Below are 24,270 nucleotides of genomic sequence, written 5' to 3' on the forward strand. Positions count from 1 at the left end.
TATATTAACTTTCAATAAGAGATTATGTAAATCAAATGAATGCCTTCCAGATGGCCATAAATGTTATTAAAAAAATAAGAAATCATGTAAATGCAATTAATCTTTTCCAGAAAGCCAAAAATGTGAACACAAAACATGTTTTTATAGTTTTATAATGACCAGACACTTCAAAATGCATATAAATAAATACAAATAATGAATGAAGATGTGATTATTGTCCCCCCCCCCCCGGCGTTGTGTTTAAATGTTTGAATGTCAACAACTCATGAGTGGTATTGGCCCCCCTGGTGCGTCCCTGCTCTTGGCCCAGTGTCAGCGCCGCAAAGGGCTGCACAGATGGGCAAGATAACGTGCTGGCAATAAGAAACATGCAGATTTTGGCAGTACTTTTATTAGAATACATATGAACTGTACATCATTAGTATAACCTGATAGATCTAAAGTTGTCCACCAAACTGTCTAAAGCGTACAATGATCAGAAATGTATAAAAGACTGTTACAAATGCTCCAAGTTACAAGTTCCTAGAATGTTTGATTCAAGAGTACATACACGGAGACACTGAACCAAAATATGTTTCTCCATGTGCTTGGGTGGTGATTGTCCTGACTCAGCATTTGTCTTTGCGATGGCTCTTGTTGTGGGCGTCTAACATTGTCAGCGGTGTTATTGACCGGACAGTATGTTTCTGGATTGGCCCGTGCCAATATTTTCCATTCATCAAGGTCATTGTGTTCTCAAGAAGACGTTTGGCCTCGCCTCCGAGCAGGCTTCATGAGTTCATGCTCAAACTAGACTGACACGCTAGTCTAAATAGGACAGCTGGAGTCTGAGAACTTTGGCTCTTTCCTGGTGTGAAACAACGGTCGTTAGGATGCAGTGGAGTGGGGCCTTAGCCCGTCAGTGATGGTTTGCATCCCATTCAGCTGTAATGATGCTCATGGACCCACCTGAAACCACGGTGGCTGTGCCTTCTTTGTATGGGAGTAAGGTGGCGTCGCAGACATCCCCCTCAGTTCAGGGTTGGCTCCTACTTTAGAGGGTAATTACACTGGATTTTGCACCAAGTTCCCAGACCTATTTAGCATGACTAGCGTTTGTCCCGCCTAATCTTTGATCATGAATGGATGACGCCTGCTGGGATTAGAGGTGAGACGTCTTCTAAGACAACCTGAACTGTCCGGTGGCGATCAATTCATTGCTTGTGTTTTGTTGAGATTTGTTTGAGATTTTTGTCATTGGACTTTTTCCATGAGGACAGTCGGGAGACTTTGTTGATGTTCTAATAAGATTTAAAGGAAACAAACTGTGCTGTATACAAATATAATAATAGATAGTTTGTTTTGTCATTCACAAAATGGCAATATTTACATGAACATCAATATTCTAGGCTGCACGGTGGTCGAGTGGTTAGCGCGCAGACCTCACAGCTAGGAGACCAGGGTTCAATTCCACCCTCGGCCATCTCTGTGTGGAGTTTGCATGTTCTCCCCGTGCATGCGTGGGTTTTCTCCGGGTTCTCCCGTTTCCTCCCACATTCCAAAAACATGCTAGGTTAATTGGCGACTCCAAATTGTCCATAGGTATGAATGTGAGTGTGAATGTTTGTTTGTCTATATGTGCCCTGTGATTGGCTGGCCACCAGTCCAGGGTGTACCCCGCCTCTCGTCTGAAGACAGCTGGGATAGGCTCCTGCACCCTCCGCGACCCTCGTGAGCAAAAGCGGTAAAAAAATGAATGAATCAATATTCTAATATTAAGGGTGATACTGATACTTTGTTGTAAAGGTCTGCCCACCCTCTGGTGAGCATGGATATATAATACTCCATGTTGGCAGGCAAATTCATTCATTTAATCAGCTTGCTGCCATCCAGCTAGTGCTGCTGCTTTTTCTTCCTCTTTATGAAGGGAGGCAGTGACACGCACGCCCCCGCCCCTTCAGGACGCGGCGAGTACTGCAGTGCCTCAGAGTATGACATTTTTATGTATTTAATTGTCCAATTAGCAAGAGTAATGATGTCACGCTTACATAAAAGACATTACATAAGCTGTAGAAAGTAATGGTGGATAATAAATGTTCCTGCAACGTTATGTTACCGCCACATGCTGACAAACAAATGCAGGCGCCATGATCCAACTCAGTGCACTCCTTGAGTGCACTCAGAAGGTAGGCAGGGCTTGCACACTAAGCCGAGAAGAGTCACTTGCGGCAGCCTCATTATAAGTTTGATCAGGAAATGGAATTCAGCAATAATAACAATAAGCGGTAGAAAATAAAGCAAATAAAGTTGACTCAAATTGTTGTCCATGTAAACATAGCCATTGTTGATTTGCATGATTAGTTCTGCTAGTCTTTCATCCTGGTATTGCTGTCTATTACAATATGACTTTCATACACTTGAACGTACAAGAAATGTCTGATTCCTACTACAGTGTGGATGTTGACACTTTTACCCCTAAGTATTGATATCAAAAACGTATATCTGACACGCTAAACCGGCTGTGAACCACATTATTATCAGGTTCCTGAATTGCTGTATTTCTATCGCAGTTGGAATCACAATAGGACCATCACTTATCAACAAATAAGTCAAACTAACGAACAAGAGCAAATGAGCAAAGGCTTGGTCGTCAAGCAACAATTATTTCATGTGTTTGATGGTGCTATCATCATCTGACACCTACTACAGTGGAACCCGTTTATGTCGACGCGCCTCGGGTTGGCTGACTCACACCAACAGAACTGAAACTTGTGACTTTGATTAGACACATAAGGTGAATTGGTGATAATGCATCTTTTTATTATGTGATATTTTATACTCTTAAGTCTAAGTCGCAACGGGATGTACAATTTTTGTACAATGAAGGAGTAAGATCTGTCCGAAATATCCGAAAGTGCTTTGGCTGCACTGATTTCACTGATTTTTTTTTGCATGTTTGTCACACTTCAATCATCATTAAATGTAAATATTAGTCAATGACAACACAACTGAACACAAAATGCAGTCTTTAAATGAAACTTGTTATTATTAAGGGAGAAAAAAAGCTAAAGCTACATGGCCCCCATGTGAAAAAGTGATGGCCCCTTAAAGCTAATAAATGGTTGGGCCATCTTTAACAGCAACAACTGCAATCAAGCGTATTGCAATAACTTGCAATGAGTCTCTGATAGCACTGTGGAGGAATTTTGCAGAATTGTTGTCATTCAGCCACATTGGAGGCTTTTCCAGCGCGAATCCTTTTTATGGGCATGCCACAGAATCTCAATAGGTGGACTTCCTGGTGTGTTTTGGATCATTGTTCTGTTTCAGTCGGTTTCAGATGGCCGGACATTCTCCTTCGGCAGAATTCATGCTTCCGTTTATCCCAGCAAGTCTTCCAGGTCTTGAAGCAGCAAAACAGCCCCATACCATCACACTACCACCGCCCGATTTTACTGTCGCTGTGATGTTCTTTTTCTGAAATGCAGCACCACTTTTTAACCAGATGGAATGGGACACACACCTTCCAAAAAGTTCAACTTTGATTCCATCTGTATTTTCCCAAAGGTCCTGGGGATCATTAAGATGTTTTCAGGCAAAATTGAGACAAGAATTAATGTTCTATTTGTTCAGCACTGATTTTTATCTTTGTCGGTGTCTTTCTTATGGTATAGTCATGAACGCTGACCTTAATTAAGGCAAGTGAGGCCTGCAGTTCTTTGGATGTCATTGTGGGGTCTTTTGTGACCACTTGGATGAGTCGTCGCTGTGCTCTTGGGGTCATTTTGGTTGGCCGACCGCTCCTGGGAAGGTTCACCACTGTTTCATGTTTTCGCCATTTGTGGATAATGGCTCTCGCTGTGGCTTGCTGGAGTCCTGAAGTTTTAAAAATGGCTTTATCACCTTTTCCACGCTGATGGATCTCAGTTAATATCAGTTAACAGGGAGCGATAGCTTTTCCACACCGGGCCATGTACTGGATGTTTAGATTTTTTTCCTCCCTTAAAAACTTTCATTTCAAAACTGCATTTTGTGTTCAGCTGGGTTGTCATTCACTAATATTTATATTGATTTGACCTGAAACATTGAAGTATGACAAACATGGAAGGGGGGTAAACACCACATATGAGCAAAAAAAAAACCCAAGAATTTTCTCTGCAGTGTGAACATAGCCAAAGACGTTTTGGCCTGATAAACTTGACCCGCAGGGGGCGTCACTAGGTTCTGAAGACAGGGGGGGCTTAGCCCCCTGGAGATGCACAGGATATGAATGAATGTAGTAGACATTCAAAAAAATCAAAATATCAAAAAAAACCAAATAAGGAACAAAAACCAAACAAGGATATAACTTTCCCACTTTGGACAAATTTAGTCGAGATACTCAATTGTTTTAGGCCACCATTAAATTTACAGTACACACAATCTACACTGCAAAACCGCTGCTCAAACTCTGCAACCATTCTGTCCAGTGGACAGTGATCAATTATATAAGAATCATTATTATATTATTAATTAGGGCTGCACGGCGGTCGAGTGGTTAGTGCGTGGACCTCACAACTAGGAGATCCGAGTTCAATCCCACCCTCGGCCATCTCTGTGTGGAGTTTGCATGTTCTCCCCATGCATGCGTGGGTTTTCTCCGGGTACTCCGGTTTCCTCCCACATTCCAAAAACATGCTAGGTTAATTGGCCACTCCAAATTGTTCATAGGTATGAATGTGAGTGTGAATGGTTGTTTGTCTATATGTGCCCTGTGATTGGCTGGCCACCAGTCCAGGGTGTACCCCGCCTCTCGCCCGAAGACAGCTGGGATTGGCTCCAGCACCCCCGTGACCCTCATGATTATAAGCAGTAGAAAATGAATGAATGAATGAATATTGTTAATTAGCCTATTATTATTACTATCATCATTACTATCATTATTCTTCTTCTGATTACTAGTATTAGCCTGCTTTTGCCCAATTATATGACATTTTTCAGATTTTTTTTTGCAAAAAAAAAAAATCAATAAAAAAATAAAACAAATCTATAAATAATATCAAATTATTTAGGGGGGCTAAAGCACATTTTAGGGGGGCTTCAGTCCCCCTAAAATGAATGAATGAATGAATATTATTAATTAGCCTATTGTTATTACTCTCATCATTATTATTCTTCTGATTATTACTAGTATTAGCCTGCTTTTGCCCAATTATATGAATTTTTTCATATATTTTTTTGTAAAAAAAAATAAATAAAACAAATAATATCAAATTATTTAGGGGGCCTAAAGAACATTTTAGGGGGGACTGAATCCCCCCTAAAATAGGCCGAATGACGCCACTGGCAACCCGAACATTAATATCGGATTTATGCCTACAAATGAAAGCGGCCTGGGTGCATTTGAAAAAAATTTAAAATTACCGTTCACACTAACATGGAAAAATCAGACAGAGGTCACGTATAAGCGGTATGATGGTAGCCATAGACGCGTTGTCGACATGAACGGGACCAAGCGTACATACGCAGACACCTCATCTACTGTAACCTAAGACGTTGCCAGTTTGGAGTTTTTCATTGCTTTTCATACATAAGAGCTGTACGCTTTACAACAGGTCTGGGAAATGTCGCTGCGCTAAAATGGCTAGCATAGATGCTAATGAGTAAACATCACTGGAAGTAAGGCTTTTCCTGCACACACAAAAATACAGACCATAGTTAGTTTCTTTTTTTTTGTCCTTTTTTTGTTTTCTTGTAAGCACACCATTGCGCCAAGGTTAAATAAGTCTTGAAGAAAGTGAAAACCGAGACACAGTCTGATATATCGAGGACGTTTTTTTTCGTAGCTCACCGTTGTTGTTTTCACTTGCTTCATGTTCTTTGGCACAATGTTTTTCAGATACGAACATTTGGCATTGACTCTATGAGCAAAAAGCCCTCCTCTAGCTATATTTAGCACAAAATACATCCTTACAGCTAAGAACACACTTAAAGTGAATGAATTGCCAGCATGGAGACTTCAACCTTGTTATTATTATTATTATTATTAATTTATTACAATGTGAAAATATCCTTGACGAACCTGATGGTCAAAGCTTTATCCCCATCCTGGTTGAAAGTGTCTGTGCACGCACCAATCTCTTATATTCCTTTTTTTTTTTTTTTTAAACATCCCATACTTGGTACACTAAATGCACCTGAAACTCAACAGTGGTTGGATATTAGAGGTGTCTATTACTTGAAATATACACAATAATAGCAAACAGCTGGCCGTGTGCCCGCCTTGAAAGATTACAGACATATTGTTTCGTGTTCCAGCCCGTCTTAAGTGTTTGGAGAGTCACAGTGAGTTGAGAGACTGGATCAGTAAGAGCAGCACGGGATTACTCCAGCCCTTCAGAGTCGTCGTTAAGTTTTGCAATGAGGCGTAAAAGGCAGCACAAACAACTTTTCCATCATCAGCATCACTTCCATCCCTCATTCGTACCTTTGTCCATCGGTCTCGCTGCGTTGTTTGACATAAAGCGATACAAATCGAGCGGAGGCAACACCTTTTACATTCACAATGGCGCTCATATCGGGTGTTGTTTGTGTCGTATTCCAAGGTGAGACCGTGGAAGACCCAAGCCACTGATGGGAAGGCTCGTTGGACCTCGGTCTCGGCGTGAGCTCGTTAGAAGCTCACCAGGGCGTAGACCATGCTGTATCAGCAACACAAACGGGCACTTCATGTACTTTGCCACCACACTGGAACTGAAATTAAGGCTGCGTTTACACTGCACGGTTCAAGTTACCCAAATCTTGTTTCTTTTGGGGGTGGGGGGGGCATGCAATGTGGCTCTCCAGTCTACTTCTACTTTGAGAAGAAGATGAAGACTTTCTAGTCTATGGCAGGGGCTTGTACTGCGTTTGTTGTTCGCCTTCTGTATTTTCTCGAAATAAAATGGCCGCAACTGTTTATTAATGGGATACAGTAATCCCTCCCCACTTCCAATTTTCAGGACTTCACTCTACCACGGCTTTTCAAAAATAAGTTCATTAATTATGCTGTTTGGTGTTTGAATACAGCCAAGTATTATAAACTAACAAATATGCATATTGAAGCATAAAAAAGGCTAACTGAACTCAAATACAAATACATTCATTGCTCATTTATAGCGGCTAATTGGTTCCAGACCCGACCTCAATAAATGAATGTCCACAATATAGGATTCAATGGAAATAAATCAAATATTTTCATACTTTGAGCATAGAAAACCTGTTTCTGACTTTCAAAATAATTTTTTTTACATTATTACAACACTGTAAACATGAAATAGAAGCCCTACAGTCACCTTTTCACTCCTATTATCCATTGTTTACACCGCATTCCAAATCTTATGCTGCAGACTCAAGATGGCTGCTCGTAAGCGAGCTAACCAGTTATGTATTTCTTCTAAATCTCCACTGGCTTCCCGTCCCCCCAACATATCCATTTCAAAGTCCTTCTCATCACCTACAAAGCTCTCCACAATCTGACCCCCCCTTACCTCACAGACCTCCTTCATCCACACAATCCCCCGCGTCCCCTTCGCTCCTCAGACTCCAACCTCCTCTCGCTCCACGCACTCCCCTTAAGACCAAGCTCCGAACCTGGGGAGACGGAGCCTTCTCCATCGCTGCCCCCACCTTCTGGAACTCTTTGCCCCATTCACTCCGTGCTTGCCCCGACCTTCCCACCTTCAAAAAACAACTCAAAACCCACCTTTTTAAATCCGTTTTTAATGTCTAACTTTTTATACCTGACTGCTGTGCCCCGCCCCGCTTTTAACCTTGTTTTAGCTCTGAATAAATGTATGGATATTTTATTTGTATGCATCGTTTACTCTGTTTTTTACTCTACTCTAATTTATTTTTTTTCTCCATTGTAAAGCGTCTTTGAGTACTCTGAAAAGCACTATACAAATAAAATGTATTAATATTATTAAACTTGGGACGCCAAAAATGCACCACTTCCACACGAAATGAGAGGATTACTTTTTTCACCTTATGTGACCCAATAATATTTGATATTTAAATAAGGAATCCTACTTGAGGAAATTCACATATCACGGCGAGGTCTGATACCAACTAGCCATGCTAAACGAGGGATTAGTGTATAGGGAGATATGTAGATATTACACTAATTTGCTTTGTCCAAGATGTTGATGTTGTGGTCAGATAGCCTAGCCTATGTGACCTACATTGGGTGAGTTTTAGCATCTTTACGGTACATAAACATGTCAACATCACACCTCTAAGCCAGTGATTCTCAACTTATTTTCAGTGGGTCGTGGTTCTTCATCTTACGCTTTAATAATAGTCAACACTTTGCTTCTATTTCAATGCCTTAGAGGGTGTGTTTGTGTACGCTATGTACATATCAGTTGTTTCAGTGGAAGGAAATCTTCTCATGGGGCTCGAGTGGTTAGCGCGCAGACCTCAAAGCTCGGAGACCAGGGTTCAATTCCACCCTCGGCCATCTCTGTGTGGAGTTTGCATGCTCTCCCCGTGCATGCGTGGGTTTTCTCCGGGTACTCCGGTTTCCTCCCACATTCCAAAAACATGCTAGGTTAATTGGCCACTCCAAATTGTCCATAGGTATGAATGTGAGTGTGAATGGTTGTTTGTCTATATGTGCCCTGTGATTGGCTGGCCACCAGTCCAGGATGTACCCCGCCTCTCGCCCACAGACAGCTGGGATAGGCTCCAGCACCCCCACGTCCCTCGTGAGGAAAAAGCGGTAAAAAATGAATGAACGAAATCTTCTCATATGAGGAGGCGTTTGAAATCACCATATAAAATGCTAATCATTAGCACAAAGATGGGATTTTCAATGTGAATTAGCATTGAGCTAGTTATATTGATATCATGTTAATATCTTATATAAGCTATAATTCATTTTTCATGTTCACAGCATTTACAGTAGCCCTGTAACTAATGACTTTATGAAAGCAATTTGCCCCACACTGCCTGGGTGTCGTGACTAATCGGAAGACCTGCAGTGCAAACGCAGCCGACATGATCATGAAGAAGATTGTTAAACATACCTGTAGAGATAATAGAAGAAAGAGAGCAGATAAAAACCCAGCTTGCACCAGGACTCCTTCTGACAGTAGTTGAGGATGTCGGCGTTCATCACACTCACAGGATCGTACATAACCTCTGACCCGTCAGCCGGTCGATGGAAAAACCTAAAAAAAGACCGATATAGACGTCTTGAAAGGAACTTTTGAAGTCATCAGCTGGGGAGGCGAGTTGATCCGTACCTCCACAGATGGTAGAAGAGAAGCGGGATATTTAGGCCAAGTGTGACCCACTCTCCGGCACACATGAACATGAGGCAAAAGAGCCCGTGGATGGAATACTCCGGGACCACCAGCTAAACACAACACACACAGAAACGCGTTCAAGTACCTTCAAATATCAGTTTTAGTTGTTGCAGTATTGTCATGTCATTATACACTCCTGATCAGTTGGAGAAATTGCACGAATTTACAATTTGCATCTTAAGTCGGCTCTCAGTATTGCTTGAAAATGCAAAAAGAAGAAACGGGACTGAGCAATTTATTGCAAGCAGGCGTGAAAGTGAAATACGCTGTTCATCACATGAGCAAAAGCTGAAGACCCCAGCCTTTAAAGGACTAAATCTTGGCATAAAGTTATATTCAATTCCCTCGGGATCTCTTGATGGCGAAGGAATTGAACATGGGATGGGACCGTGGGATGGTTGAGCTGCCTAAGCGAGGCCTCTGGCAGCCAATGTGCCAATGCTGCTGAGGTTGGACGCAGGAAGACATTCATTTGAAACTTTTTCAAACATCTTGAAGGTTGTGGAACAAAAAGTCAAGTGGTAGACCAAAGAAATGCCACCTGCCCTGAACCAGAGGATCCGATGGACCATCTGTCAAGACACGGGACCATCCTCAGCCCAAAGAAGGTTGTGACAGGCGCCGAGTGCAGTCTAATAATCGTCATAATGATCATCATACGGCATCGACAGACATTTTTTGGGAAATTGCAGGAGAGCAGCAAATTATGGGATATTGTAGGGTGGATGAAAGTTTTATTCTTGATGGCTTCCAACGTTGCTGACATGAGAAACCTGAGATGTTCTCCAAACAGCACCGTGGAGGAGGTGCCATCGTGATCCTTCAATGGAACAATGGAGCTTCAGGTTGTGCAGGGGCGTCAAACAGACGGATATGGGGAGATGTCGCAGGGGGTGTCAAACATCAGACGGCCATGGGGAGATGTTGCAGGGGGCGTCAAACATCAGGTGACTATGGGGAGATATTGCAGGGGGCGTCCCTCGTGACTGAATGCCCTCGTCCGGGTGGTAAGGACTGGCCTTTCAACAGGACAATGCTGCCTGCCTGAGAAGTGACTTCTTCCAGACGGGTCAGCTCAGAATATTCGGGGATGGATGGCAAGGGAGCCTTACAAACATGGCCATCACTCCATGGAGCCATCTTCACCACCTGGACCGACATTCCCTCTAGCCTCCTGTGAACACGGGCATCAAGCACGCCCACAGCCATTTTTCAGCTGATGAACAGGAATGAATGAAGCTCTATTTAGAACTTCCTTGAGATCCACCAGTGCAAATGTAAATTCCTGTAATTTTCCATTTGCTCAGGAGTGTACTGTATATCATTGCCATGACTGGACAGCGGTTTATTATCGCATTTGGGTGTTGTAACATGTCAAATACTCAATGTGTTCTGCTATAGTGCCATTTGGAAGGGGCCGTGGGTGTTTGTGCATCGTTACATCATGACAAGCAATCAAGCAATAGCAAAATGGAACAGAGGTGGAATGAGGCACGGTAATGGTGGCCTGTATGGATGGATGGCATCATCACCTTTTGTCTTTAGAGTACATACTGTATTTGTAGTATGTATACAAATACATATAGTGTGATAGTCTCAGGCCCTGTCCACACATGGACCGGTATCTCATAAAAGTTCTTTTTCAACGACTTGGCCTATCATCCACACGAGCCTGCAGATATCTGGCACTAAAAAACGAAGTTTTTTGAAAATCTCAGATTTCTGAATAATCACTGTCCTTGTTATTGTTATTGTTAGTCTTATTAGCTATTTTGCTATTATTTGGGGATGCATTTTTTTCAATACGATGTTGCATGGACATAATTCTTATTCATAAACAAAGAGGGGGAAATATGCGTTTTTAAAAATACCCTGCTACGTGTGGCCTCAGTCGCTTATTCATTCAGTGTGAGCTGCAAAGAGTCTTGAACCAGTCATGATGTGCTATATATATCACTATATTGACACTTACTATGGTACACATTATGGCATTGGATGCTTATATCACCTTGTACTTCGGTATGAGGTACATTATTTAAAAAAAACTGTATTATGGAAAGCAGGAAGTGAACAAAAGTACCAGATGGAGGGGTAGGATTTAATAAGCTTTGCTTCTTCCTACTCCTTTTGGACATGTGGAACTGGGAACTGATTATGGGATGCACTCAATTGTAATCTGATGCATGTTCAAATGAAATGAAACCATTACCATTACCAAAACGGTACATAGCGTATTACTTCCATGATTCAGTTAAAGGTTCCCTATTCATTATTCACTATTATGCTTTTTCCACTTTTGTGATCAATAGTTATTACAATGTTATATTATTCAGACCATGAGGTTTCCACATTTGGAAGTGAGCCCTGAGAGAAGTTTGCGATGATACCATTTCAGAGAGTTTTTTCCAACACCGGCTCCCCGTGACGTCACAGTTAGCCCGGTGAGAAGTCACCGGCTGGATTACATGGCCGTGCCTGGGTACAAGCTGTACAAGCTGAGTGGGCGTGCTGGGAGGCAGACCGTGGGTGGACCTTTTTGGAAAATCCAGCTGGAATAGGTGCAGATTCTGGAAGATCTAGAAAGATTTATCTGTTCTATACAGGCGCCCACAACTCAATACAAGGGGCCCAAAATGAGCACCATAGTTCCCCTTTAATACAAAGTGACTGTGTTGATACTTGGAAGACTTGAAGTGTTTGTCTGGATGCTGACTTGTTCTTTTGTGTATTTGTGTTGGCCAGGTGGTATTCTGGTATTCTGTTGGCTTATTGGAAACTATTTCTACTGTAAATAGCTGCCGTTGCCAGCACAATAGTCAATAGTTCCACACTAAATGGATCCGTGGGTTTGTTTCTCTCTTATTCTGTTGTTTCTTTTTATAGTTCTACTTGCTTTCTTGGAAATGTAACATTATTTACCCACTGTTTTGTCTTGCATGTAATATATTTTAATATTCTTTGCTGATTTATTATTACTGTGCATTGCCAAAAGCTCTCTTATTGTATTTTATAACAATCAAAACAGACAGACATTTTTCTGTGGAATGCAAAAAGCGATGACAACATGAGCAAGTCGTAGCGAGTGGGCGGGTAGCATGCAGCCAAGGTGGCCTGTGGTGATGACTCCATGTGAAATGGAGTGTGTGTGTGTGTATGTGTGTGTCACGGCTCCCCCACCGCAGGCAGAGACAAATGACACCCCTCTGGTGTCATTATCGAACAGCCGCAGGTGAAAAGCAGGTATTACTCACTCTGCGAAGAAGGTTGCAGATTCGCTCGATATTGAGAATCCTTTCCCTCTGTAGAGTGGAAGCAAAGAGAGTCTTTTTTTAGAGACAAGTTTCCAATGCATTCCTTTACTTGTGTGTGTGTGTGTGGGGGGGGGGGGGGGGGTCCGCCACTCTTTCTTCACTTTTAGAGACTCGAACATGAAGTCATTTCTCAACGAGCAGCGGGTCCTGCTCCTTCCTGGGTCCCGGTGTTCCCAAATGTAAAAACAATTATGGAGTGTATGTTTCTTTGTCCATCTGTATGTACTTCCTGGTTCATGGATGATGACAAATATACGGGGGCTACCATTCTGATGGGGGGGGGATGGCTCAGTCCGATCATACCATACTGACTCGACCATGATAAGTCAATTCCTGATTTACAAATGGAATATTTTGTAATTAGAGCATGGAAAACCTGTTTACGACCTTCTAAATATGTTTTTAACATCATTAGAGCCCTTAAGACATGAGTGAAAAGAGTTCACCCATTCTGTGTGGAAGTGGTAATCTCAAGTTTTTATTTAAAAAAAATTGAGGCTAACTGGAGGCTGCACGGCGGTCTAGTGGTTAGCGCAGACCTCACAGCTAGGAGACGCGAGTTCAATCCCACCATCGGCCATGTCTGTGTGGAGTTTGCATGTTCTCCCCGTGCATGCGTGGGTTTTCTCCGGGTACTCCGGTTTCCTCACACATTCCAAAAACATGCTAGGTTAATTGGCCACTCCAAATTGTCCATAGGTATGAATGTGAGTGTGAATGGTTGTTTGTCTATATGTGCCCTGTGATTGGCTGGCCACCAGTCCAGGGTGTACCCCGCCTCTCGCGAGAAGACAGCTGGGATAGGCTCCAGAACCCCTCGCGACCCGCGTGAGGATAAGCGGTAGAAAATGAATGAATGAGGCTAACTGGTTAGCTCACTAGCTAGCAACCATCTCGAAACCCTGCGACATATGAAGCAAAAATGCAAAAATTAATGTCATGGTAACCATAGGGTGTTATTTAATTTCTTCTAATAATATTAAACACTATATTTAGAAAGTCATAAACAGATTTTCTATGGTCTTACTACAAAAATATTATTACATCAAATCCTGCATCATGAAAATGAATGTATGTTGGCGTGGGTTAGGGATTATTATGCCTTTAAAAGCCTGTTGTTGTGGTTTTCAAGTCTGGTGCTTGTGTGTCTTACTAAAGAGTATAGAATGCTACACATCATCACAACATGTCCGCATGCCTTATATTTGTATTTTTTGTTTAATTGTTTAATTTTGTTTAATTCTGCCATTTTCTTAGGCCAAAAAATGAAGGGTGAATGATAATTATCATGATATCATACCGATAAATGCTTTGCTCCGATCACTGATAGCATGATTACCCTTACGGTGCAGGGGAGCAAACAAAGTGCTCCCTTTTTCTCCTGTCGTTAGCTTTTCGTTACTTCCCCTGACCTCGCATAAACAAGCATTCACTTTATGAAGGAAGGCCCAAATGCTCCACGATGAAGGGGGATACTTTGAGCACACAAAAAAACCTTATCAGCCACCCGAAACGCCAGCGCTACAGCATTTTGAAAAGTGCAAAGATTTTGACCAGAGACCTCCGTGGCGTCACACCAGCTGCTGGGAGCATGTGCCCGAATACAGTGCACCTTGCTGGGCCACGCCAGGAGGCTCCTCCCAGTATATACTCCAGTTCTCCTGACCTTTGTTTCAGGTCCTTCTTAGGACAAATTACAGTTAAGTCCACATTTGAAAAAGGTATCAGTTTTCACTTTGGAAAAAAGGATATTGTGCATCTACATGAAAAAATATGTTGCATTTGCTTGAACATTCATATTCATATTCAACCGAGAAATTGATTTATTTTATTTTATTTTATTTTATTTTATTTTATTTTATTTTATTTTATTTTATTTTATTTTATTGATATGCTTTTGAAAAAAAGTGATGAAATTCAAAGTGGTGAAGGATTGCATCCTTTTTTTTATTAGCCCGTTTATCCAGATCTTCACCAAAAGATGGTGGCATCTTGCTGCGTCTGTTAAAGAAACCAAAAATAAAATCCAGGGTGGCGTCCATGCTGGTTGTTTACATTCCTCAAGTCATTTTCTGGACCCGTCACAGCCTCCGTTAGCACTCAAGCTCTCCCCATTGGACCTTGTTGAAAATGTGACGGCATCAATTCAAATCCCCATGGCGGCCTTAAAGTGGACTTTGCCCTGATTCCCGATTCTAAACTTGACTCTCCTAGCGTCTCTCCGCCATCCCCTCTGCACTTGCTTTGGGTCGCTGGTGCTTGAGCATGCTACGGCTGGCTTTGCGTTACTGTTATGCGCTGCAAACGGCGCCCTGATGTTGCAGCCGAGGTAATCATACCCTGCCAAAGAGCTGGCAAAGAAATATCCATCGTCACCAATCTAATTACCAGCAATTAGTACCAATATGAAAATATCAATACTGATATGTACATCAGTTGTTTCAGGTCATGTTGACTGATTGGACACAGGGCCATGTTCAAGAATAAAGTGGCTCTTCATCCATTTTTATTAATTATTATTATTATTAATAATTATCATTATTTCATGTCTTTATTGCGTGAAATACCATTTTGACATATTTTATAATTTTGGCCTTATTTTAGCTTGGCTATATTGTAAATAATCCTGTTAAAATAAAGCGATGTATGACTGCAATTTGTTGTTGGATTATCCATTGATTGAAATTCATCTTGTATTTAATTATTCATTCACTAAATTATTTATGCTACGGGACGCACAATGGACACAATATATGTTGTAAATTTACGAAAACATTATGGTCGTCATATTACCATTCATTCATTCATTTTCCTCACGAGGGTCGCAGGGGTGCTGGAGCCTATCCCAGCTGTCTTGGGGCGAGAGGCGGGGTACACCCTGGACTGGTGGCCAGCCAATCACAGGGCACATATAGACAAACAACCATTCACACTCACATTCATACCTATGGACAATTTGGAGTGGCCAATTAACCTAGCATGTTTTTGGAATGTGGGAGGAAACCGGAGTACCCGGAGAAAACTAATAATCTCAGATTTTGGGAAAAAAGTTGTACATTTATAACGTTATTGTCATGAGTTTGCGTGAAAAAACTTGTCAACTTACGAGAATAAAAGTTGTACATTAATGAGAAAAAAATGGAAATTACGAGAAAAAAAATACTCGTCATATTACCTTTGCCTGAGGCCAAAGGTCACATAAGTCCCGCCTTTTCATAGCCGTGTTTACTGGACTAGTAAAATAATTTGAGATTTCGAGAATAAAGACGTGAATTTGTGACTTTATTGTCGTCAGTGTACGAGAATAAAGTTTGTAAATTTATAAGAAAAAAATACTATAGTATTTTAAGCCCCCCTTCCATAGCTGTCTCAGGCAATGCCTGTTACCAGAGAGGATTAAAATAATTAGAGATTTTGAGAATAAAGTCGTTGTTTCTCGTAAATTTACAACTTTAGAATTTGTCGGAAATTTATGAGAAAAAAATAGTTAACATTACCTAGGCCAAAGGCCAAAGGTCACACAAGTCCCTCCTTTTCATAGCTGTGTTTATTAAAATTATTAGAGATTTTAAGAATAAAGACGTAAATTTGTGACTTTATTGACATACATTTACGAGAATAAAGGTTGTAAATTCATGAGAAACAAATACTATAGTATTTGTTTCACATAAGCCCCCCCTTCCATAGCTGTCTCTGGCAATGCCTGGTACGACATTATGGATTAGAATAATTCAAGATTTTGAGAATAAAGTCGTACATTTTGTCTCATAAATTTACGACTTTAGAGTTAAAGTCTTAAAGAAAAAAATAGTGGTAATATTACCTTTGCCAAAGGTCACACAAGTCCCTCCTTTTCATAGCTGTGTTTATTAATATCATATGAGATTTTGAGAATAAAAACGTTAATTTGTGACTTTATTGTCATCAATTTACGAGAAAAAAAGTTGTACATTTAGGAGACTAAGTGTAAATTTGTAAATTCACGATAATAAATAGTGGTAATATTACCTTTGCCCAAGGCCAAAGGTCACATAAGCCCCCCTTTTTTGAGTTGCTTTCACCTGTTTAGACTACGTGTGTGTGTGTGTGTGTGTGCGTGCGTGCGTGTGCGTGCCTGCGCGGCTGGCACACTTCCACACTCCTCCAGTCTGATTTCACAGTTTCCTCTCCCACTCCTCGCCACTCTCGCTTTGCAGCTTCGCATGCTTTGCGGGAACGTTGGCTCAGAAGCTCCCAGCTGATGTCACCTTGCTAAACGGCATAACGGCAGGCAGCTCATATGCAGGCGCTCGAGCGAGACGTATACGCGCCGTATGAATCAGCGACGCCGGGGAACATTTTGTCTCCTTCTGATTGCCGTGAGATCAAACTGGCGGCGTTTGGTGGTGGAGACAGCGGCCTCATTTGCATTCAATTCAGCCAGCTGACGAGCCGCCATCTTTGCGGAAGGTTGATGAGTCAAATCTGCACAGCAGTGAGCGTTCAAGGCAAACGTTGGGCAAACGCCTCTGTGCTCCTGGAGCACCTGGAAGGCTTGATTACTATAACAAACATTTCATGCTCAAACTCCATTTCCCCCGTGCTTCATACCTGCTGACTAAAAAAAAAAATGACAACGGAGTGAAAATTTCAAGTTGAGGTGCGCTCAAAATATATTTTTCATATTTCATATTACAGTGTTCCATCACTGCCACTTCTTAAAAGAACATGTGCAGCCACACCGGCTAGCATTTGTTACACATGCATGCTAAAGTCTCCTCCTGTAAGGGACAGAGACGATGAAGGGCAGACTCACATGCCCAGACATTTGGAATCAGGGGATAAGCTTGTGGAGGTCTTGTACTGTATGTATATATACTGTATGTACAAGTATCATTAGAATATAATATTCAAAGGGAATAATGGACACAAGGCACTTTGGAAGCGTATTTTCTGAACAACTTTGAAATGCTCTTTCCACTTAAAGTTAGCTTTCGTAGCATCGCTTACCGCTCTGGTGGGATTGCTCTGATCGATGGGGTTTTTGAAGTCCGTGCGCAGCTCATCGAAGGCAATAATCTGCAAAAAGATTAGACAATGAGACTAATTAAGGTGTACTTGTGGAATATACCACCCGTCATACATATATACGTATACAGACCTTTCTCACATACAGTAACTTGTGGTATTTTGGAAAGCAACACTTGTGCTAACAACTTCTTCTTGCTAGCAACTTTGCTCATTGCTATTTTTTAAAAAACATTTTTGCTGTTGTTTTTCTCATTTTCCAAATAGTTCAACTTTCTCCTTTCATAATCTTTCTTCATACATTTTATTCTGGCAATATTATGACTTTTTCCAAACGCAACTCAATGTTTTCTTTCTTTTTCATTATATTACAATTTTAAAATAGCATTTTTTTCTTTAATATTTCAATATCTAAATTTACGGCATTTTTTGTAGAAGTACTATTTTTTTGTGTTTTTCATAAATGTGTGACTTTTTTTCTTGTAATTTTACAACTTTAAATGTACTATTTGTTCCTGTAAATTATGACTTTTTTATAAATGTTTAACTTTTTCTTGTAATTTTATGACTGAATCCTAGTAAAAATTTACTACCTTCTTCTCATAAAGTTATGACTTTTTCTCATAAATTATACTGTACAATTTTTTTGTTTTTTCATAAATGTACGACTTTTTTTCTTGTAATTTTACAACTTTATTCTCATAAATGTACAAATTTTTCCTGTAAATTATGACTTTTTTCCATAAATGTTTAACTTTTTCTCGTAATTTTACGACTGAACGCTAATAAATGTACTACTTTCTTCTCATAAAGTTACGACTTTTTCTCATAAATTTATGACTTTATTTTTGTAGAAGTACTATTTTTTTCATAAATGTATGACTTTTTTTCTTGTAATTTTACAACTTTATTCTCGTAAATGTACAAATTTTTCCTGTAAATTATGACTTTTTTTCATAAATGTTTAACTTTTTTTGTAATTCTACGACTGAATCCTAATAAAGGTACTACTTTCTTCTCATAAAGTTACGACTTTTTCTCATAAATTTATGACTTTATTCTTGTAGAAGTCTTATTTTTTTAGTTTTTTTCATAAATGTATGACTTTTTTCTTGTAATTTTACTACTTTATTCTTGTAAATATACACATTTTTCCTGTAAATTATGACTTTTTTCATAAATGTTTAACTTTTTCTCTTAATTTTACGACTGAATCCTAGTAAATACTACTTTCTTCTCATAAAGTTACGACTTTTTCTCATAAATTTATGACTTTATTCTTGTAGAAGTACTATTTTTTTGTTTTTTCATAAATGTATGACTTTTTTCTTGTAATTTTACAACTTTATTCTCATAAATGTACACATTTTTCTTGAAAATTATGGCTTTTTTCATAAATGTTTAACTTTTTCTCGTAATTTTACGACTGAATCCTAGTAAATGTACTACTTTCTTCTCATGAAGTTAAAAATTTTTCTCATAGATTTATGACTATTCTTGTGGAAGTACTATTTTTTTTAGTTTTTTCATAAATGTATGAATTTATTTCTTGCAAAATTGACTTTATTCTTGCAAATTCACGACTGTTAAATGTATGACTTTTTCTAGTAAATGTACACATTTGTCTTTTTTTAACTACTTTTTCACATAAAAAGTTTTGTCATAAAAACTACTTTCTTTCATAAATGTAGTCCATTTTTCCTTGTAAAATTACAGGTTTATTACTTGTAAATGTACTACTTTTTCATGTCAATTTCTGACTTTTTTCTCGTAAATTTCCGACTTTATTCCATCTTTTTCAATGTCCATGGCACAGGATAATACGATTGTAGTATCAAATTAAAATGACAAAAAAGGGCATTTCCACTAAAAATGAGCTTTTGCTGCATCCCAATGCTTGTCTAATAGGTTTTGTGTTTTTTGAAGATAAAAATGCTCGTTTGGAAGGAAAACATCGAGACCTGAGAAGCTCCCAGCCTTTCTGTGTTGAGTCCCCGTGGAGAGAAGCCAAAGGTCAAAGGTCTCCTGCTGTGTTTTTCAGCAGCTTTTGCCGTTGACGACATTAAAAGCGGACCTTTGTTCAGACGAGTGGGTCGCTTGCGCCCGCATTCCCGCTCGGGGGTGATTTCCTGCGAGCCCACGTGAGTCTGCCGGTGGTTTGCCACACTTGTAAACAGATACAGTTTCCATAGCAACATGACAAAGCCCTCAGCGGGCGCCATGGTTACTACGGCAGCGAAGCAGTGATCTCATTGGCCGAGGGCCGAGTAGAATGGGGATGCGCCGGCATCGGTGGGCGGATCCTGGTTTGATAAGCTTTTCAATCACACGGTTGAACGGCAGCTACCAACCGACCCGCTTCCTCACACAGACGCGCCGCCGCCTGACTCACACGCCGTCTCGCCCACTTCAGCCAGTCGCTCCGTGAGCCATTTCAAGCCTTACGTTTGTCACTTTGGTTTTCCTGCCGGCCACGAGCGACTGCCTTGTTTGTCCAATCCCAGCAAGCGTCCCTGGGGACCCCTGTGCAAATTTCACTCGACAATGCTGCGGGTTGACGGCGGCTGAGCAAAGAGAGCAGCGCTTTGCCGCCTCCGCCCGTTTGGCCAGCTCTGGCTGGGGGCCATCTTTGTTGACGACAAACAAGGCCAACTTGTGCTGAAAGATACCACTTTTCTTGGCTCAGATTCTGGACTAAAAGCATCCCTTCAACTCGGGGTCGTCCAGACGTTTCCCAGCGAGGGTCACATCGTGACAAATAGTCAACAAGTTATACGTATATAGTTTAGTTATATATATTTCACGAAGAAACTACCCCATTTTTGCTGTTTTTCATCCATTTTCTTCTTGATAGTGTAATAATAATCTTGATCATTTCTTCCTTTCTTCGCATAATATTATCATTTTATTCCCATAATGTTATAACTTCCCCCAACCTCATCATATTTTCACTTTATTCCACTTTTACCACTTTTTATTCTTGTATAATTGCGGCTTTTGTCTCTTTTGACTTTATTCTATATTATGAATTTCATTGTCCAATTATTTCAACTTCCTTCGTTTCATAAATATGGCTTCATTCCCATAATATTATAACTTTATTCCCATAATATTATAACTTTATTCCCATAATATTATAGCCTTATTCCCATAATATCATAACTTTATTCCCATAGTATTATAACTTTATTCCCATAATATTATAACTTTATTCTCATAATATTATAACTTTATTCCCATAATATTATAGCTTTATTCCCATAATATTATAGCTTTATTCCCATAATATTATAACTTTATTCCCATAATATTATAACTTTATTCTCATAATATTATAATTTTATTCCCATAATATTATAACTTTATTCCCATAATATTATAGCTTTATTCCCATAATATTATAGCTTCATTCCCATAATATCATAACTTTATTCTCATGTTTATTCCCATAATAGAATTTTATTCCCATAATATCATAACTTTATCCCATAATATCATGAAATATCTCTGAAATTATGTCATTTTCCCCATAACTTAAAATGACAACTTTTTCATGTTAGATTTTTTTTCTGTTAATATTTTGAATTTATTCTTGTAAACTGTCTTGGAGAATAGTTTTTTTGTGGTACATTTACCTCGATGGGGGAGTATTATAAACAGATGGCACATACCATCTGTTTACGGCCTTCTAAATAGGATTTCTGACATGATTAGAGCCGTCTAAACATGAAATAACACCCCTATATTCACATTTACAGTCCTATTACCCAATACAGGAAACATAATAAGTTGTATAAGACATAGAACACCTGTTTACAGCCTTCTAAATATGATTTATGATATGATTAGAGCCCTCTGAAGATAAAAATAACACCCCTACGGTCACCTTGACACTCCTATTGCCCATTATGGTAGACATAATAAGAGAATATAAGACATATAAGACATAGAACACCTGTTTACATCCTTCTAAATACGATGTGTGACATAATTAGAACCCTCTAGACATGAAATAACACCCCTATAATCACCTTTACACGCCTATTACTCATTATGGTAGACATAATAAAAGAATATAAGACATATAAGACATAGAACACCTGTTTACATCCTTCTAAATACGATTTGTGACATGATTAGAGTCCTCTAGACATGAAATAACACCCCTATAGTCACCCTTATAGTCACCTTTACACTCCCACTACCCAATGTAGTAGACATAATAGGAGAAAATAAGACATATAAGACATAAAGCACCTGTTTACATCCTTCTAAATATGATTTTTGACATGATTAGAACCCTCTAGACATGAAATAACACCCCTATAGTCACCTTTACACTTCTATTACTCATTATGGTAGACATAATAAGAGAATATAAGACATAGAACACCTGTTTACATCCTTCTAAATATGATTTGTGACATGATTAGAGTCCTCTAGACATGAAATAACACCCCTATAATCACCTTTACACGCCTATTACTCATTATGGTAGACATAATAAAAGAATATAAGACATATAAGACATAGAACACCTGTTTACATCCTTCTAAATACGATTTGTGACATGATTAGAGTCCTCTAGACATGAAATAACACCCCTATAGTCACCTTTACACTCCTATTACTCATTATGGTAGACATAATAAAAGAATATAAGACATATAAGACATAGAACACCTGTTTACATCCTTTTAAATACGATTTGTGACATGACTAGAGCCCTCTAGACATGAAACACCCCTATAGTCACTTTTACACTCCTAACATCCAATAGGTTAGACATAATAAGACATAAATAAGACTTGTGTTGGTGTGCATTGCTGTAAATGTGTTCCGGTGCTTGGGGCGCTGAGTGGAGGGCGGACAGGAAGTGACGTCGCTCGCGACATATGACAGTATGTCTTTGTAGATGTGGCGTCATCTCGTGACCTATGTGTGCTGCATGCCACACGTGTCCGGTGTGTGCGTGTGTTGCGGGGGTCAGACCCCGGCCGCCGGCCGCTGTACTCACCTGCCAGATGACGAAGAAGATGAGGGCGGCGCACAGCACCAAGGTGAGCATGTAGCAGAAGGCCGCAAAGGTGAACGCCATGGCCGTGCCCGCCAGCCTGGCGGCGAGAGGGGTGGGGCGAGAGAAAGGGAAGACCCCTTCCCCCGTCGCTCTTCTTCTTTTAGTTTGTCTGCCTCACCTTGACAGCCCCGCCCCCTCAGGTGCTACCCTGTTTCATCCAGGCGGGTGAAACCCTGGGCTCTAATCAGGAAGGGTCAGGAACTGCTCGCTTTCGGAAGCAAATGTCTTTAAGTGTGATCACATGTCACTTGGAGAACGAGCTTCCCGTCCAACTGTTGCTTCCGAGCGAGAGCACGGTGGAAGGCACGTCCGCGTCATTCCAGCCACAAATTGTTTGACACAAAGCCGCCGTCTAAGAAGTCACGGGAGATGATTTGACGGACGGAGAATACCTGCCAGTTTGGCTCGGCACAATCAGGACCGCCTGCCTGGCATCTTCTTCTCATCCCTCACCCTGGCTTCCTTTCCTCAGGGAAGCATGGAAGCTCAACATCTCCATCCCAACGGTGCGCTCCCTTTTCAAGCTCTGCTATGGAACGTGGTCTTCCCTGACTCTACTCTCCCCTCTGGAGGAGAAATGTGATATGCACGCTCCATATCGAGGGCGTCAGCCAATGGCGTCCCCCCCACCCGTCTCTTATTTGCTCTCCCTCGCCCTGCCTCCCGCCTCTCTCGCCTCCCTCTCTCCTCCTCTCTCACCCGTTCATGCATCCATCATCACCTGGTCCCTGCAGGCTGATGAGGGGGCAGGGAAGCCACATTCGTCATTTGGCGACACAACCTCCATGCCCGCCTCCTGATGGATTCCATGTTTCCTGCTGAGATGTGGCGGACAAACAGGGTGGAGATGTGAGAAGACTGGAGAAGGTCCAGCCATCAGACAAGCAGCTGCAGGCACTCGCTCCTCTTGTAAAATCTCCTTTGATGCCACGATGAACATCCAAGACGCCTGAGAAGGTCCTCCAGCAAAGGAAGAGTCACTGAGATCATGCCAACTGCACTCACAAGCCGCCGGAGCCCTAAAAGTACACCAAAAGTACGGAACCACTCAAAGGTCAAATACTCAATCAAAACTCCTCGTTGTTGATAGCTTCATGCTTCATCCAGCATTTGTTTTACAATTTTAAATTGATATATTTTCAGTTTTATTTATAAATGTATTTTTTAAATTTAATATTGTATTATTAACTTATTATTATTATTATTTTTATTGCGCCAGTATTTATTGTTATTTGTTTTCAAATTATAAATTCATAGCTTTTTAATTTTATTTATATGTATTTTTCCTAGCATTTGTTTTACAATTTTAAATTTATTTATTTTCAGTTTTATTTATAAAAATATTTTTGAATTTAATGTTGTATTATTAATTTTTTAAATTATTTTTTATTGCTCCAGTATTTACTGTTATTTGTTTTCAAATGATAAATTCGTAGCTTTTTTATTTTATTTATATGTATTTTTTCCTAGCATTTGTTTTACAATTTTAAATTTATTTATTTTCAGTTTTATTTATATATTTTTTTTAAATTTAATATTGTAGCTGGGATAGGCCCCAGCACCCCCG

The 24,270-nt window shown here is 40.2% G+C and overlaps 1 protein-coding gene across 1 annotated transcript; it reads right to left on the minus strand.

The window, feature by feature from the left end:
• Nucleotides 1-5,075: 5,075 nt before the first annotated feature.
• On the minus strand, nucleotides 5,076-23,299 carry cnih2 (cornichon family AMPA receptor auxiliary protein 2). Its single transcript, XM_058077985.2, has 6 exons — nucleotides 22,644-23,299; nucleotides 17,609-17,677; nucleotides 12,560-12,607; nucleotides 9,246-9,358; nucleotides 9,027-9,170; nucleotides 5,076-6,659 (listed from the first exon to the last, which is right to left on the minus strand). The coding sequence occupies exons 1-6, from the start codon at nucleotides 22,722-22,724 to the stop codon at nucleotides 6,632-6,634; spliced, it is 483 nt and encodes a 160-aa protein (XP_057933968.1). The 5' UTR covers nucleotides 22,725-23,299; the 3' UTR covers nucleotides 5,076-6,631.
• Between the last annotated feature and the right edge of the window lie 971 nt (nucleotides 23,300-24,270).

Source organism: Doryrhamphus excisus, linkage group LG1 (genome assembly GCF_037039965.1).
Source record: "Doryrhamphus excisus strain RoL-2023G ecotype Guam linkage group LG1, RoL_Dexc_Guam_v1.1, whole genome shotgun sequence".
Taxonomy (NCBI): domain Eukaryota; kingdom Metazoa; phylum Chordata; class Actinopteri; order Syngnathiformes; family Syngnathidae; genus Doryrhamphus; species Doryrhamphus excisus.